This window comes from Saccostrea cucullata, unplaced genomic scaffold (genome assembly GCF_032062105.1).
Source record: "Saccostrea cucullata isolate Sc308-1 unplaced genomic scaffold, CSIRO_AGI_Scuc_v1 ctg4826, whole genome shotgun sequence".
In the NCBI taxonomy this organism is placed as follows: Eukaryota; Metazoa; Mollusca; class Bivalvia; order Ostreida; family Ostreidae; genus Saccostrea; species Saccostrea cuccullata.
Window position 1 is genome coordinate 105,657 of NW_026918334.1, and position 18,610 is coordinate 124,266.

Below are 18,610 nucleotides of genomic sequence, written 5' to 3' on the forward strand. Positions count from 1 at the left end.
CGACGGATACTGCGTACCCATCTTTGAGAACAGCCAGTTCGTTCACTTCAGTCTCATACTAAGTCGCGGGTTTGAATCTCACTGTGGGACGTGGAAACAGGTCTTTCGGATGAGACCGTAAAAAAAGGTTCCGTGTCGCAGTAGGTGCTGGCACGAGGAAGATCCCTCAATCTCAATGGCACTGAGTGGCTAGTATAGGACAAAATTTGCAGCTCTAGACCGACAAGTGGTGGTGTCTCCATGTGAATGAAATATTCTCGAGAGGGACGTTAAACATACAATCAATCTTCTGTCTTACCTTTGCCTTGCTCAATGAACTCCTGGTCAACTCTCTGCAAACTTGCCCTCTTTGCCTTAACCTTATTTCCAACTCTGCCAGGTCTTCTTTGCCCCATGCTCTAAACTCATATCTGGGGACATAGAGCACACTTTTGCCGTAAAAATCTTAATGTCTAAGTACCGCTGAGGAGTCGATTGGCAACATCTTTATGCAGTGTCCTCTACATGATGGGGTACTTCCGGGGCAAGGGTATCTTCTTGTTCACATAGTCTATCAAGTCCTGAACCGTCGCTGCTGGACCTAAAATTTACTGGGCCAGTGCGAGAAGACAGCAGGCTCTCAGACTAATAGTAAGGTGAAATACTTTGCTCATTCGATAGTCAGGTGAAATATTTATCTCATTTCAAGGGCGATGCCGAAAAAATCTGGGAATGTGGTATTCCCAAGGATGGTGCTTTAAATTCTTGGAGCATCCATGGCACCCCTCCCCTGGACACGAAGTTCTCTTGTACCCATGGGTATGGCTTCTACAGTCTTCACTAATTTTTTCTTCTACACATGCAGGTGTATCCATGAATCTTACCAGCCCGAACAAAAATTTACATACCCCCTCTAAAAAAAACTTAACAGAAAAGTTTGATTAAAGTTATTTTATTGATTGTATTCTCTCCAGTTCTCTCTCTACTTCAATTTCTGTTAATTCAACATCAACATCACTGTCAGAATCTGAGTCACTGAAGTCGGATAATTTTCTGTCTGTGCCACACTCTGTTTCAATCTCTCCTTCCTCTTCAACCTGTATCAAGAGAAAGGTGTCAGATACAAAGTATGTACTGTAAGTTTTAAATATCTCTGTGTACACTACAAGCACAGTCACAGTATAGCTGTAAGCAATTATGCAACTGTACCTCATTTTCCACCTTCAGGATATCAAGCACTTGTGGTTCTTCCTCTGTCTCCTCATTTGATTCCACAACATCAATGGGTTCTGCATTATCTGTATTAAATGGAGCTGTCACAGGAGCTCTTTTATAGTTCAGGCGTCTTCGTTGTCCACATGGAGTTTTCTAGATAAAAAAATTCTTTAATAACCAATTGCAATTGATATACATTTATAAGATAAATCATAAGATCTCTGAAAAAGAAAATTAACTTACCATCCAGAGTTTAATTGCTTTGTCAGGATCAAATTCCTTCACAGGGTTGGACTGATGCTGAATGGTCAACAAGTCAATTGTGGTAGTTTTCATCCTACCTCTGCCCTTCCCCTTTGCAGAGTTTCATAGCTGAAAATGTACATTCATTGGCAACAGATGTTGGAGGAAAGCAAAGAATCAGGTCCACAAGCAAACACACATTCTGAAGACCATGATTAGCAAACTTGGTTTGAACTATAGGCCAGGTCAGAGAAGAAATCCTGCTTTGGAACCTTAAAAAACCTTGTTGAAAACTGTTTGATTGTGTTAAAATATATACTGTTTGATTCAGTTTATAAAAGAGAAGTCTGCGATATACCTCTCATAAATAACTGCCTTCAATAGACTCCATTCCTGAAGCATTTCCTCCAAATCACAATCAAAGTATGCTTCAAATTTATTTGCCAGGAACCTCACTTCTTTATTCCCAAATTATAAATAAAAAGTAAATTTATTATATTAATCATACTCGTCTTGCATAAATTTCACAATCTGCTAAAGGTATATGGATGGTAGTATTTGGACATGTAATAATAATAATCTAAAACTAAAATAGAACATGAAGAACATCAACCAAAACTAAACTGGGATGAGCATCTTAAAAAAAGTAAGTATAAATTAATAACAATACATAAACTAAGAGCCAACAGGAAATTAACCAGGTATGCTGTCTGATCCATTTTCTGGCCAACTTAAAAAGGATCCAATAAGAGTTGCTTCAACAATGTCAGCATAAAGAAATCTGTTATCCAATGAAGCTACAAGTATGACCAACAAATTCTGCACTTTAACATTTGGCTTTGGTCCATGAAAAACCAAAGACATTCCCTGATATGTCCCGGTTTCAATCACTTCATTCACTGACAAAATATATCTACAAATGTGCATAATAATAAAAATAACTTCATTTAAACTCATTGTCTCAAATTAGCTCTATAGATTTTACAGGATTCATTTACATAATACATACACTGATTCCATCTCAGTAAGAACAGCTTTTGTTGCATTCAATCTATGAAATCCATCTGCTAAACCAAAACCCCGTGTTTGTAAGTACAAGGTTAATTTCATTAAGTGGGAAACAACCTCCTAAAAATTAGAATGTACATGGTTTAGTTTTGTATGTACCTTCAATTTCAAAATGTACGTGATAACATTTCCATCACCAATCAGTCTAGACAACCTTCTGCTTTGGCATTGTTGTGAGAACTTGTTTCAAGCTGCTGCCTGATTGCCTTGTAGCCTGCAATTTAATTTTAGGAGACTTAGTTACATTATGGAATTTTCAAACAAATGAATGATCACAATTATAGAATAATTTCACAATTATAAAATATGTATCTAAGTTATAATTTAAAAAAAATAATATAGAAACAGTCAAACTAAAATTACCGTTGATAAGTACTGTAATTGCTTTGTGTGTGTGAGGCAGCCAACGTGTACCTTCTACTCTTGTAGGCAACATTTGTCTCACGTTTAGTGAAGCGAGGCTGCGTTTAAGTGCCTTCTTCTGAGTTGGGCTTTTTCTGTATAAATAATACAATCCTAGCAACAAAGTCACACATTTGGTATAAAGCTTGGGCTGGGCAGACTTGATGCAATCCCTGAAGCTAAGTTCAATTCGATGAGCAAGACAATGCATAATAACTAAATGGTCTCTTTTAGTAAAACATCTAGTCCTGACTTGCAGCCTGAAATTTACATAGAAAATTAAACAAAATTTAGGACATCAATATTAAAGAAAATATTTTAACTTTAATTCAACTTGCGTTACTGAACACACCTTGCATAGTTGAAGCCCCATCAGCACAGAAACTTCTGAGATTTCTGTTGAACACATCTAACAGTCCAAACTTATCAAATATCCCCCTGAATAGTAAGTGAAGGTCTGAGGCTAATGTTGATTTGGGACTTTCAATGTATAGATACATATCCTCAACATTTCTCTTATTGCATATTCGTATATAGATATTTTCGAGTTCCTCTCCGGTAAAATCTGTAACACCATCACAAGTTATTGAGAAAAATGGACTGTCTCTCAGTTTGTCACACACCTCATCTCTTGATACAGCTGCAATGTTTTTGACCATGATTGCTACAGCCTTATCATTTGTATACTGCTCCCCAATTTCAATTCCTTTAATTCTGTCCAGCATACAGATAAAGTTATAATCCCTGAAATTCCTGTTGTGTTTGGCAATAGCATGAGCTGCGCGGAATTTTACAACAAGTTTGTCATATTCTGCTTGTTTTAACATCAGTAGGCTTTTGGAAGCTAAACTATCAGAATCTTTGACAGAATGTTTCATTGCAAAATGTTTATGCCACTTGCTACTTTCATGGTCTCTTACCGCATCTAAACGAAAATGATTTGATCCTCTGGTGAATGAGCTTTGAATGGACTTCTTTTTACACCAATCACAGAACATCAAGACGGATTCGGCATTGTACACTAACCAAGGTCTGTCGACTTGCCACTGGCTTTGAAACTTTCTGCATCGTTTTTTTTCTCTTACTGTTGTCTTGAATTTACTTCAACAGAGCGCTTCGGTGTGGCCTTCTTCGCAGGTTGGGCCGAGTCTATATTTCAACCCAGGAATCGTTGCGAAATTGCATGCGCCATCGACGCAAGTAAGGCGCTTTCATATCATGTACGATTTTAACATAGTAGTACAAACGTTTGTTTGATTCAAATCATTGAATGGGCTAAGTTGTACGAAGGTTTATTTAATGTGTTCTTCGATTTATCCGAATATCGTACGAACCGATCATGTAAAAAATGGCGACGGATATAAATGAAAAATAAGAGCTTAAAAGTGTACATGCCCTAATTCGGGCTTGCGATTGTGTAATTTTCACATGCCCGATGCTAACTTTACCAGGCCCCGGGCATCGGACTCCCGGGATTTGTCGAAGACTGCTTCTAACTGAGACATCTTCAGGATCCTGTGCATACGCATTGCTTGTATCACGCCTTCTACGTTTAAATGGTGGATACTATTCGTCTGAGCTTGATGAATCCTCAACTGATTCGTCAGTTTCATAAACTTGAACATTACATAAGCCTCATCTGTGGTGACGTTATCTTAAATCTCCACAGTGCTTTCAATCATACCTATTATATATTAAGAAACAAGAAAAACAAATTAGTCACAGCGTATAAAGTATGTTTATATCCTTGAAACCTAGGACAAATATACGCCTTGAAGGTATCTGCTACATCTCGAGTGATTGCGACACATACTCCATAATACCAATTATTTCATACGTCACATTGTGTCATATGACGTCCTTAATCATGTTTGTCACATATACAAAAGGTGTCAGTTGATTCCAACTGTCTCCATTTCGCAGACGATTTTGGCATCGATTTAGCCAAACAGGTACTTTTCTGTCATGACATTTTTTTTCAATCTGTCATGGTTAGTAATGAAAACTGTATTCTGAAGTTTAACCTTGTAGAGGTATGTTCCTTTTTTATATACATCGTTCTTTAATTTTTCTTGTTGATTGATCGTATTAAACCAGTAGAACTTATCTTTGACACGTAAATACGTTCCGGATATTCCTTGTATTCCAACAGAAATATTTATTCCAGCAATCTGCTGTATTTTGACACACATCTCTGTAAAAACATGCCTTTCTGCTTTTCTTTCTGGATCATAAAACGTATGCATGTTTACTTCATGTTGAATTTCCCAACCTAGTCCCAAATATCTGACGTTTTCCTGGCTTTTTCACGATTTTGATATTTTAATATCAAAATCTTGAAAAAGCCAGGAAAACGTCAGATATTTCAGACTACCCCCCACCCAACCCCAATGCGACGTTTGTCAATAATAGCTTCCTTATGTCTTTCACAAATATCTTTGGTACAGCTACATGTAAAAGCGGATTATTTACGGATTTATTAACAAACCTATAAATTTCATGTTTTCATTGGAACATTTTAAAAACGATAAAATGCCTGACCATTGAAATGTAGATGATTCCCAATATCGCAAGTTTTTTTTTATTCTTTTATCTCAATCTTTTGGTAAAAAAAAAATAAATATTTCCCGATTAAGACAAGGAGCACATGGCGGGTGAGACCGGTCGGCAGTGGATGCTCACTTCTCACCGACACCCGATCCCACCTCTGATACTTTAATTTGGAGCTTTGAGTTTGCTCCGTAGTTTGTGTTGGTGTATGGACTATTGATCTTGATTACTGATTGTTCTTTATCATTTAATTACTGTAAAGTTTATTAATACATTTTTGTATAAACAAGATGAGAGACACTTGTTATTTAGAAGGTCTAGGCATATTTGTAAAGTGTTAAAGTGTAGATTGTGAAGTAATTCAATATAATCCTTCAGTCTTCATAATCATGTACATCTACGCTTCCTTTTTTTTTTTTTGGGTGCTGCAAATATTTTCTCTACCAGACGACAGCCGAACAGGGCTGATAATATTTTCCACTACGTTATTTAACTCCAAACACTGTAAAGCATATTAAGGGGAAGTTATTCGCAATCTGTTGCAATAAATACCTCAAAGATTTTTGTGTATGTTGTTTAACGTCCCTTTTGACAATTTTTCATTTGTATCAAGACGCCACCACTTGCTGATGCTGCAAATTTTGTCCTATACTCGGCATTGAGCAGTGAGGGATCTTTTTTCGTACAGAACACTGGGCCTCGATTTATACAGCCTCATTTGAAGGACCGGTGTCAACTGTCCCACAGTGAGATTTGAACTTGCGACGTAAGGACCAGCTCATTAGTCCGCGATTCTAGGACAGACCACTGCGCCACGCAGGCGATGCCCCAAAATGTAGGGGAAAAGAATATTTATCTTTGAATTTCTCTGACATCTGTCGTCAAACAAGAAGTCTGAGCAAATGCTCATTAGTACAGTGTTATACACCCCCCCCCCCTTCGCTCTGCATGTGAATTTACACTCTCATTTGAACAGGCACATACAAAAATAAATCCCGCCAAACGGCATGCCTAGAAAAAGAGTGCTAAACTTTCAAGGATCAGCACCAAGTAGTTGCTGAAAAAAAACTGCAAGGATATCTTTTTAAGGACAGACACACAAGGTAAAACAGCATACCCCCTCTACTTCGGAGCAGGGAATTGAAAAGAAAGGAACGATACAATATACGTTGAAACAAAAACGTATCCTTGTCGAATCTTAACAACACCTTTAAAATGATGGGATACAGCTTATTCTCTATCTATCTTTAAAACATATGTAGTTTAAAACTAAAATTGAGGGCCAAAATTGAGCCTTACCCAATGTAAATCTTTACAAATAATACTTTCATTACAGAAGCGTGATAAATACTATGAAAGCAAAACACGAAGTGAATATTATATTATATTATTTATTGAGTAGATATTAGCTCTACTGGTCAATTAATTTTGATAGAAAGCATTTATGCAATGGCGCAATGTCCGTCATGCTTTAGGTCGCCTTGGCGCAGTGGTTAGAGCATCTGCTCTAGATTCGCGAAATAAGGAGTCAATCCTTGCGTCGCGGGTAAGAATCCCACTGTGGGACTTAGAGACCGGTCCTTCGGATGAGACCGTATAAACCGAGGTCCCGTGTCACGAAAAAAGTTCCCTCCCCGCTCAATGACCCTGAGTGCCGAGTATAGGACAAAATTTGCAGCTCCCCAAGGGTTACCCCGGTAAATGGTGACGGCTCCATATGAGTGAAACATTCTCGAGAGGGACGTTAAACAATATACAATCAATCCTTCTTGCTTTAGTCTTAAGAACACCAGAACCCTGACCCAGGGGTAATAAAATTCACAATTTTGGAAGAGGCACTCTTGTTCATCCTAACTACTTAGTTTTTGAGTAACCATGAGTAGAGAAAAAAGATTTTCAAAGTAATAACGCACTTTCACTATATGAATCTATATATCCCCGCTTCTAAGAGTAGAATCCCTGACTAAGGGGGCATAAAATTCACAATTTTTGATGAGGCACTCTTGTTCATCATAATTATGTACCAAGTTAGATTATTTAATACTCAGGAGCAGAGAAGATTTTCAAAGAATAAATGCACTTTCACTATATGATCTATATAGCCCCGCCCTGACACCAGAACCTCTAACCCTGGGGCAATGAAATACAATAACTTTGGTAGAGGGCTCACTGCTAATTACAATCGTACCAACAGTTTGAGTGCATTTTTAAAGACTGCATTGATTTTGGTGGTTTTAGCCCCACCGCTCAGTCAGACAGGGATCCTCAAATTCACAATATTTCCCCTTTACACATGCATGTAGCTCCTATATGTCAAATTTTGTTTACTTGGTAATGCGGTTTTGGAGAGGAAATAAAAATTTTTCCAAATGTCAACGTACGAGGAACGATGCACGCCGGATAAGGGGACGACCATTTGATTCTGAGGGGGGGGGGGGGGCTGGCAAATTTTTTTGAGACGGATTATTTATTTTCATGCCTGTCAAGGACAGATTATTTATTTTCAAGATTATCGAGGACAGATTATTTATTTTCTTCTTTGTCTTACGTACCTTGATCGATTGATTCTAAAAGACTAATCATTTATATACCATAGGCGGATTCAGGATGGGGGGGGGCGTGTATAACTTCGTTCAGGCAAGAGGTCTGGGGCCGCCTTAAGGCTCCCAGTGGGTCCTGGGCGAAGCACTGGTGGAGGCCAAGGGAGGGAAATTCCCCCAGAATCTCTTGGGTTTTCGGGTATTTTAAGAATAAAACCGGGACAATTATACATGTAGTGGTATTGGTTATTATGTACCAAAGTATGACATTATTAATATTGGTCATGTCATACTTTGAATTAAGGGGGTCCAGGGGTGAAGCCCCCTGAAGCTCGTGGGTTTTTGTGTATTTTAAGAGTAAAACCAGGCACAATTATTTAGGAATTGGTTAGTTATGTTCCAAAGTATGACATAATTAATACTAGTCATATTATACTTTGAATGAAGGGGGCCCAGGGGGGGCGAAGCCCCCTGAAGCTCTTGGGTTTTTGTGTATTTTAAGAGTAAAACTAGGCACAAAAATATTGGTATTGTACCAAAGTATGGCAATATTAATATTATACATATGATACTTTGAAATTTTAGGGGAGGGGTCATTCACAAGTATGCCTTCCTTAAATCCGCAACTGTATACTTTGTATTAATCTATCGGGAAGTATACTTCTTTGATAAGAAAATTTATGTTTTGTGGTGTTTAAGAATTGGCTTGTATTTAAAGTGATTCATCACATCTACTGAGTGCACATTGCCATGCTGATCAACTGACTACAAGTATCCAGTCTGGTAATCTGATTTTAAATACTATTTGGTTCTAAAATGGCGAGCGAAAAAAATGCTGGATTGAAGATTCTGAGCTTAAATTACACGGAAATAAAAAGGTATTTTCACAATATTTAAATATCATAAGTCAAGGTCAGATTATTTATTTTCTTTGCAGAGGAGGACAGATTATTTATTTTCAATATTTTCAGGGACAGATTATTTATATCCAAATTCTGCCAGGCCCCCCCCCCCCCCTCAGAATCAAATGGTCGTCCTCTAAAGACGCCACAACTTGCCCTTGAAGGACTGCAAATTTAGACCTCTACTCGGCAAGTAATCATCTTTGAACAGAGCTAGAGGGATCTTGTACTACGAAATGGAACCTTATTTTATTTATTCCGTCTCATACAAAGGATAAGTCCGGACTCGGACCAGCGACGTGAGTAAGAATCAACACTACTCGGCGACGCTATGACAAACGTTCTTAACTCTGCGTCAAGCCTTTCGAACTACAAGGACCGTCGGTTTATCTTAAAAATTCTGAAATTGTCTCAAATTTAACTGCAAGTTCATGTATTTTTACATTCACCGAGCAAGTTACGACATACTTACAACCTTCTTGTATTAAATTAAAAGAATTCCTTTCAACATTTATTTGAAACCAAGTACATTCTCTAATTAATTGATCCAGTACTAGTTATGGTGTAAAACGATGCTAGAATATATTTTTAAACAAATGGAAAGGGAAATCTTATGGGTGTCAGGTTTTGTTACATGAAACCAAAAGCAGCCCTTGAGGGCAAATTGAATATATTTATATCCCTCCGATTTCCTAACCACTGGGATTTCTTTTAATATGACATTTGTAAAGTTTCCATTTATAATAAAATGGTCGTTAAACTCAAGGACAATGAGAGTAGTAAAGGGGAAAATACTTGTAATTAATTAGAATTGTTTGTTCTATCTGTCGAGGAAAGTGATATTGTGGTTTACGCATTGACCCTTCAATTTCTTTAACTTTTTACTTGCTTTTTTACATCCATTTGATAAAACGATCACGTTCGTTCCATGTGAAAAACAAATCCATCGATGTTCTTGGTTACTAAGTGTAGAGTATAGGATTTAAAATTTTGCAGGCCTCCACCAGCAAGTGTTGGCGTCTCAATATGAATGAAAAATGCTGTTTTCCATTCATTTTCATTCTGAAATTTTAACTTTAGTTTTTAATTTAATTAATTGAAATTGAAAATTTGCGACACTCGATGCGCTTGCTAAAAATGTCATCTCTGACATGGAGATGTAGATGTACACCATAACTACCTTCATGTACCTTTTATGAACAGACATGGTTGATCTACCTAGGCTTGGACTGACATATGCCTCATGAATGGAAGCAAAGTCACTAGTATATATATCCATTTCCTACCCAGTTCAGGAATGAAGCCAAACATAAAGTCTGTGTATAATGTACACATATGAAGATCAGCAAATAAAGATTTTCGCAGAAAATTTTGGTAAGGAACGAATGTCGGCTCTAGTTAAATCAGTCCGTAAGAGATGTTTGTAAAACACATATGCCCCCTCCCCCTTTATTGGAATTTTTCCAAGTCCAAAACGGTATAACTCTGTCAAAATAGCGCGATCGTACCCAAAACAGAACTTGACCTAGATATTCATCTGATATATCTGTATACCAAATTTCAATTCAGTATGTGCAACAGTTGTGAAGAAAATGAACGGAAACTAAGTAGACCGACAGACAGCAGCGAAGCAATAAACCCTTTCTTCTTCGAAAGGGGGGGGGGGGCATAAATATTAATGAAGCTCTAAAAATATATTATATTATATATACTGAAAGGAAAAAGAAACGCAGGGTAGCATAATATTCGAAAAATGATTGACCTCAAGACCGAAAATTACGAAAATTGGTCAGATCAGAAATGTAGTCACTATGTACCAAAACCAATGTTCAGAATTACTCAACCGTAAAATGTGTGACGTCACGTAGGGAAAACGCTAAAAAGTCCAAAACACGTGCAATTTGATGATGGCGAGTTTGTCAATAAATTTTGTTGCACCATTCGATGCACCTGAGGTATACACATCAGTTTTTAATATTTAGAGACGATATGAATTTCTTGCAATCTTGTTACAGTTTACGGAAGTTTCGTGGGGTCTGGTTTTCGAATTGCCTATTTTATTGAAAATGGCAACAATTGGTAACTAAGCAGTTTCTTGTAAATATTCTCCCATAAAACTTGTTACCCTTTGTCAGAGAAGGCCTGGGACGGTTTTCAATCAGCCGTGAGTATGACGTCAACGCGAAACAGAGTCATGTTACGAGCGGTTTATTTGTCCTGCCATTTCTTAAATCGCCACCTTACTACCACAAAAAGCGCTATTTATGCAGTAGACTATTATATTCATTAAATTCACATGAAAAAATGAAAGACAACAATTCCGCAATTTGATTTTTTGAGCCGGTCAACTTACTGTTGTGTTCCTCTCACTGGCGCATGCGCGCGTCGTTTGACTAATTTTTTGGTGTGGGTAACAATGCCCAATATAGCCAGGGTTTGAAATATAACACTCTGATGAATTCTGTGCAAAGGAGAAGTAAGGCTCTGACAGATGCACGGTAGAGACATTGAAGATCATGAGAGTTTTCGATTTTCACTTTTGGGGGGTATCGTCATATGGGCTTCAATAACTCATGAATAATTATCATAAGACAAAATCAAGTGAGATTTTGGTTTCATCTATTTGAAAGATGATTTTAAAAGTTAGATAAAATGCTGAAAAATAAATAAAAGAAAATTTAATTTAATTCACCTAAAAAGTTTACCCTGCGTTTCTTTTTCCTTTCAGTATATAATATAAAGTGTTTGTGGACAATATTTGGATAATGAGTCTATTTTGTTCATTTTTAACATAGGGTTTGTCTTATTTCCGCAGTAAGAAAGTTCAAAGACAATTGACTATTAATTTTGAGAACAGAAATCATTGTTGTCTACTTACATTTGGTAAATTACTGGAAAAAGAATTCAATTACTTATCCTTGGTCTAATATAATGTTAAAAATATTTTAATCCGATTAACATAAACTGTGTAAACACTGTTAATAACAATTTTTGATGCCCCCGTAAACGAACTTTCGGGGATATATAGTTTTTGCCCTTTCCTTCCGTCTGTTTGTTTATCTGTTCGACTGTTTGTCCGCCAAAACTTTAACCTTGCCTATAACTTTTCACTGGCTGGGGCAATGGCTTTCACAGGTGTATTCCTTGTGATACCGGTATGACCTTTCTTTGGGTACCACAAAATTAGACCTCTTGACCTTGGAGTTTGACACACCTTTACATCAAAATTCCAAACTTTTACTTATGCCGCAACTTTTGAACGGTTGGTGCTAGGACTTTCATACTTCACATATGTATTCTTTGTGACAAGACGTTTTGTTTGATACCAACAAATTGTGACGTTTTGACCTTAACCCTGGAGTTTGTCCTACCGATAGCTTTGACCTTGGAATTTGGCCTATTTTTTAAATTTTTAACCTTGGCAATACCTTTTCAATGTTAGGGCTTTCATACTTCACAAATGTAATCATTGTAACAAGACCTTTCTTTAGAAACCAACAACCTTGACCCTTTAACCTTTACCGAAAAGTTTGGCCTACCTTTAAAATACGTATCTAGGGTTTTTTATTTCACATTTGTATTTCTTTTTAAAAAGCCTCACTTGGGGTACCAACATATTTGATTTGCATTTGAGAAAATTTAACCTTCGCTATATTGCCATACGGGAGGCATCAGTGTTTTACAAACACATTTTGTTTCCATCTTATTTCTTACGGCAGATCACTGTAATGGCAAAAAACTACCCTAAAAACGTAACTGTTCAATGTGCAGTGTTTAAAGCTTCCTTAATCACCGGTACCTTGTATATCCCAACATGCAGGGTGTATACGATGTTTTGCACGTGATGTAGGCTTTCGAAGCGAAAGAAAGTTGATGTACGTGTCTCTATCTAAAATGATTTGATTTTGTCATCAGGTATTACAGATGACATGAGGAAATTTGGTGTAACAGTTGGTGGTGACCATCTGACAAGAGTCAGGTGACAGAAGGTGTAGAACATCCGATGTTTGTCTATTACTCCTGAGAGGAAACTAGCTGACTGGCATCTTTGCCTTTCCGATATGTTATACACAATATGCTCTGATACAAATTCTTTTAATTTGCAATAAATAATTTAAATGGTAAAAAATTAGAAAATGTTTCAACAGGAAACATCCTATTTGATTGTAAGGATATTGGTCTTGATTTTGTATGTATAACACTACTGACTGGACATGTCCTTAATAAGTATTATTTGTGTATTATTTTAGAAATTCTTTAAAGCACTGTACAAGGATAGCAATACTCCTCGAACTCTGACATACTTTCAGACCCTGCTGCAGCGCTTAAATGTCAATGGTAAAGTAAAGAGAAGATTTCAACCTCACTTTGATCTCTTGATGACAGCTGGAGAGGAAATCATCACAGAACAGTTCATGGAGTATTTCAACATGGAAGACACAGATATACAGTAGTAAGACACAGCATCCAGACCTTGAGAAGTTGTCAAACATAGCCATCAAGATAGAGATCGGCAAAATTCTTCTTTTGGATATAAATTAAAAACTCGAAATCTTCCGGTTATGGAATGGTGGAAACACCTCATTTGATACCTCAAGAGAAATGAATAATATCAAGAGAGTGGATTAAAAAAGTTCCATTATTTTAAAAGATAATTGTTTATCATTTAACATTTTGAAAAAAAAACATCCTATACAGAATTCTGTAAAGAATTTTTTTGTCCCCCGGATCGATACATCGCATGTTGTTTTCGTCCTGTTTGTCTTTCTGCTGTCGACTTTAACCTTTGCCATACTTTTGAACAATGAAAGATGGAGACTTCATATTTGGTATGCATACTCCACTAATTAAGCTTTTTTTCAAATGAACTAAGTAAATGACCTTGTAACCCTGACTGTGACCTTCATGTGTGTATGCTTAAAATAGTTTTTTTTTCAAATTTTCGTGATTACTTGATTTATTGTTTGTATAACGTCCCTCTTGAGAATTTTTTTTCCTCATATGGAGACGCCACCACTTGCCGTTGGAGAGCTGCAAATTTTGTTCTATTTTCGGCACTCAGGGCCATTGAGCAGGGAGGGATCTTTCGTCGTGCCAGCACCTACTGCGATACGGGACCTCGGTCTATACAGTCTAATCCGAAGTACCGGTTTCCACGCCCCACAGTGGGATTCGAAAATTAGGTTTTCCGTACCTTCGTTATAACGTTTAAATCATAGAAGATGATGACTTTATATTTAGTAGGCATACTCCACGAATTAAGTTCTTTCAAACAACACCAAGGTCAATGACCTTGTGACCTATATGCTAAAAATAGCTTTTTCGTACCTTCGCCATAACGTTTGATTCTTAAAAAGGAGATTTCTTATATAGTAATCTATGTATACTCCGCTTATTTAGTTCTTCCAAAAGGTCAATGACCTCATGACCTTTGCGGTGACCTATATGCTAAAAAAGGTGTTGCGTTGATTACTAAAAATAAAACTTCTGTCAAATACTTTGAAAATACTACTCCTACAGTTTTATTCTGATTTCAATAAAACTTGGCACACGAGTAGACAATAATAAGATACATCATTTTGAGTTGTCCTTCGGAAAAGTCGGTTGGACAGACACACTGAGTATAAAAAAGTCATGGTAATAAATGTTCTTGTTAAAACACGTTTATCTTAGAGTGTCATTCAATTCTTTCATAAACTAGTATGTTTGTACTACACCTACCATTCAAAAGCAATTATCTTTATATCCACAAATTTTCCTGATAAAGAGACTACACAATTCTGGCTATTTGAGGCTTCTTTTAGCATAACTTCTTGTATAAATTATTTTCCTATCTTTATTATTAGTCATAACGGAATTGACGAACGAGAAGGACGCTCTTAAATTAGAATGAGAATACCATTGTAGATTATTCATTGATTTGGCAGTAAAAATGAAATAATAAAAATACACAGGGGAAATTCTGTACACATTATATTTTATAGAGTTGTCTTTTAAGGTTTTTTAATTTGCAGCTCTCCACTGGCAAGTGGTGAGTGGAAAATTCTCGAAAGGGACGTTAAACAATATACAATCAAATCAATCTGAGGGTTCTTGAATTTAGATTAGTGTTTTTGAGAAGAAATAAACTGCTTTAATCCGTCATAATGTAGGCATAAATTTTTAAAGGAAGTTGTGAGGATGAAAACTACGTATTCTAGAATTACGTGTTTGTAGTGAAGGGAGGGATCTTTTTCGTACCAGCACCTACTGCGACACAGGATCTCGGTTTATAGGTCTCATCCGAAGGACCGATCTTCACGTCCCGTGGTTGATTCGAACCCGCGACGAAAGGATCAACTCCTTACTTCGCGACTCTTGAGCAGACGCTCTAACCACTGCGCCAGATAAATTGTTCGTATAAATCGAGGATATGATTTTTCTTTCTTTCTCTCTTATGAAAGTGTGTGTAAAAAATAAGAATATTGAAATATTGGCATTTCCTTTTAACAGTTTATTGTCTCTTTCCGTTTGTCCATCAACTGAGATAAGAGATACCAGGCGAAATTCTCGCCATCTTAACAAATCATGGAAAATCTCTAGGGACAATCGGGGTTGATGGTTCGTACATTACGTATCCGTTAATGTGTTGAATATCTTTAATCGTTAGTGACCTATCAATTAGGTCAAAAGTGTCATGTTATGGAAAGATGATTATGAAAAGTTATCTTTAAATGTACAATAGCCATAGAAACATGTATAATTAGTAGATTTACATGCATATACAATTAAAACGGTGTTTTTTCTTCAAAATTCGACCCAAAATTTTTACCAAATAATCAATAATTTAAATCTATTTCTCAGAAAAAAGAAGAGAAAATTGACAAGGATAATATACCAAAAAACATTAGCAATTACGACATGATACATGACTCGAGATACTATACTTTAGTGTAGTATATTATAATTAAAGAAAAATAACTCTTTCATCTTCTAAGTTAAGTTATATCAAAGTATTGAATTATCTTTCATTATCAACTTTCTCAATTTGCAATACATTTTAAAAGCAATTCTTGGAATTTGTTAAGAAATCTTATAGTCTACGTTGAATGCCAAAATACCAAATAATCAGTATAATTATATTATATAAAACTATATAAAGGCCCTTTCAGAACCACTTTACAACACTTGGCGAAAAGAAAATTGCTACATACGTTGCACGATGTCTCGCATTCATTGCATGTGTTTTATATAGTCTTCCAAATAACATCAGCAATTACGGCGTGATACATGACTCGAAATATTTTACTTTAGTCTAGTATATTATAGTTAAAGAAAAATAACTCTTTCATCTTCAAAGTTAAGTTATATCAAAGTATTGAATTATCATTTTGATTTATCAACTTTCTCAAGTTGCAGGTATATATTTATAAAAAGCAATTCTTGGTATATATATTTGTTCGCACGAACAAGAAATCTTATAGTCTACGTTGAATGCCAGGACATACAGGCAAACTCGCTGTCCCTCAAATATAATTATATGATTATATATTATCCATATTTTTTAGCTGGCATACCTTAACAAACTAGATAATGCGATAACCTTTACTTATACCTGAAAGTACATGTAAACGTAATGTCGAAAAATTGTTTATGAATCTCATATGTGTGAATAATAATTTTATATATTATTTTGATCCATTTGTACGTATGTATACTTTAGCAAGCAATTGCAATATCTGATCTAGAGGTATTGTAATAAGAAATCTCTTTCTTCAATATTAGGGGGCTTTACATGTATATATGTTTTTACACGGCTCCTTATCAATGAAAACAAATCGATAGATCGATATACTTATATTAATAAATGCACTAAATATACAAATTACTTGAAAGGTTTATACTGATACAACTACTTTAAAATCAAATATTTTTGTGTGGACATATTTCCGAGATTCAAGGAATCATATTGAATAAATAATAGAGATTGGATTACATGGTTAAAGTGATAAGTTGTTAATTTTTTGGTCTTAAATTACCCTATATTGACTCTGTCGCCAATTTATAACTCCAGTATGACAATTTTGTAAACATGGTAAATGAGTAAAATAAACAGCATTTCTGTTAATATGCCCAGCACTTTAAACTTCAATTAAAATGTCTTGTTCTCTGTAAATTTACTTGATTCTTAATAGTGGAGTGACAATGCCATGTGAATTTAATATACCACCCTATCCTACGGCTGATTTGTACTTTTTTGGCCAGATATATTGTCAAGCGATGATTTTTGCCCGGTCGGAGAAAATTCTATGGTCAGTTTTTAAAATAATAGGAGATTAAAGATCAATGAATGAATTCTGACCATAACATTGAACATGTAAGGAAAAGTTCAAGGAATTCATAAATTGATATAAATTTGTATAGGAATTTTATTTATACTGTAAATATACAATAATTGATTTCATTGAAAAAGGACGAGGTTTGAATAACAATGCCCGTTTGTCTGTCTGTAAAATCAAAGATTTGTCTTGAGTATTTTTATTTAAATTTAAAAAGTTTAATGCAAATGTAACAATCATGTAATATTTAGTACATAAAGTAAAGAAAAATAAAAACAAGAACAACATCACCCATCATCATCACCCCCCCCCCCCTAAAAACGGAATATGACTAACTTTCGCATTTTGTTGTTCAGATGTAGATTCCTTATTTTTAGAGAAATTGTTCCACGCTCTTTTTTTTGAAGCAATTTAAGTTAAAATTCTGTTAGTGCTCACCCTTGCTCTCTCACTGGATTTCGGTATTCCGCTCTCATTCAAAGGGCAGGCAATAAAATATTCAAAGTCTTAATATTTTTTTTTCTCTGTATTAAAAGGCTAATATTTTTTTATCATGTAATGTTGTCTATGATTTGAAAATTTATGGACAATCTGATGAACTTTCGACTAAGCGTTTACTCATAAATTCAGCGGATTACATTGTAAGGATTAAGGGGTTTTGAAAGATTTTTACGTATTGGTGATGAAGTTACAATTCTTGGAAAGGGGTGAAGAGTTTAAATTAATGGCGTTATGCATTTGCTAGAGCTGTAATCTCTAACCATTGGATTACATGTGATTTGAAAACTTGACTGTAGAAACTTTGCAAAAGAGCTAAAAGATCTTTTAAAAAGATACTTTACAGTGCAAAATGTTTACTAGTATCACGTCGCAATATCCACATTAAATGCATGTCGTTCATGGTTTTTTTTTATCTGCTAACTGAAAACTTTATATCTTTAATTTTTTTTTTTAAAGCCTGACATTTATCAGATGTCCTGAAAAGAATGTTATTCAATTTTGGCAGTTTGTAAATGATGAAATGCATAAACAAATTGTGTATCCTTTAGTTTAACTTTTAATAATGACAAGTCCATGTGTTTGCTATTATATTATATAATAGAAAACACTGAATATATTTCCGAAGGAAACATGAAATAATTTCTATAAAGTGATTAAAGTGAAGGAGAGTCATTCTGATGAAATACTAAAATCGTTCTTCTCTTTGTGTTTCATACAAATTAGTTCTGGCTGCGTTAATCTGTATTGCTTATGCAGAAAGGCAATATCCAATAATGCGAGATATCTTGTTCAAACAAGAATGTGAAGGAAAAGAGACCTGCTTGTCCTTTACGTATTTTTTAAATAAAAAAAAACACTTTCAGATGCTAATTAATTTAAAATCAAACTGAAT

At 35.5% G+C, this 18,610-nt stretch overlaps 1 protein-coding gene and 1 pseudogene across 1 annotated transcript; both read right to left on the reverse strand.

The window, feature by feature from the left end:
• Window positions 1-926: 926 nt before the first annotated feature.
• LOC134263455 (uncharacterized) lies at window positions 927-1,583 on the reverse strand. The gene is made up of 3 exons (XM_062745812.1): window positions 1,438-1,583; window positions 1,189-1,347; window positions 927-1,076 (listed from the first exon to the last, which is right to left on the reverse strand). The coding sequence occupies exons 1-3, from the start codon at window positions 1,528-1,530 to the stop codon at window positions 927-929; spliced, it is 402 nt and encodes a 133-aa protein (XP_062601796.1). The 5' UTR covers window positions 1,531-1,583.
• Window positions 1,584-2,401: 818 nt separating this feature from the next.
• Window positions 2,402-4,436, reverse strand: LOC134263465 (zinc finger protein 862-like; annotated as a pseudogene).
• Window positions 4,437-18,610: the final 14,174 nt, after the last annotated feature.

Excerpts from the sequence above, each read along its gene's own strand:
- LOC134263455 (XM_062745812.1), bottom strand. The coding sequence starts at position 1,530 with ATGAAAACTACCACAATTGACTTGTTGACCATTCAGCATCAGTCCAAC. Across the intron at positions 1,348-1,437 it reads AAGCAATTAAACTCTGGATG|AAAACTCCATGTGGACAACG; the intron begins GTAAGTTAATTT and ends TTTTTTATCTAG. Across the intron at positions 1,077-1,188 it reads TCCTGAAGGTGGAAAATGAG|GTTGAAGAGGAAGGAGAGAT; the intron begins GTACAGTTGCAT and ends CTCTTGATACAG.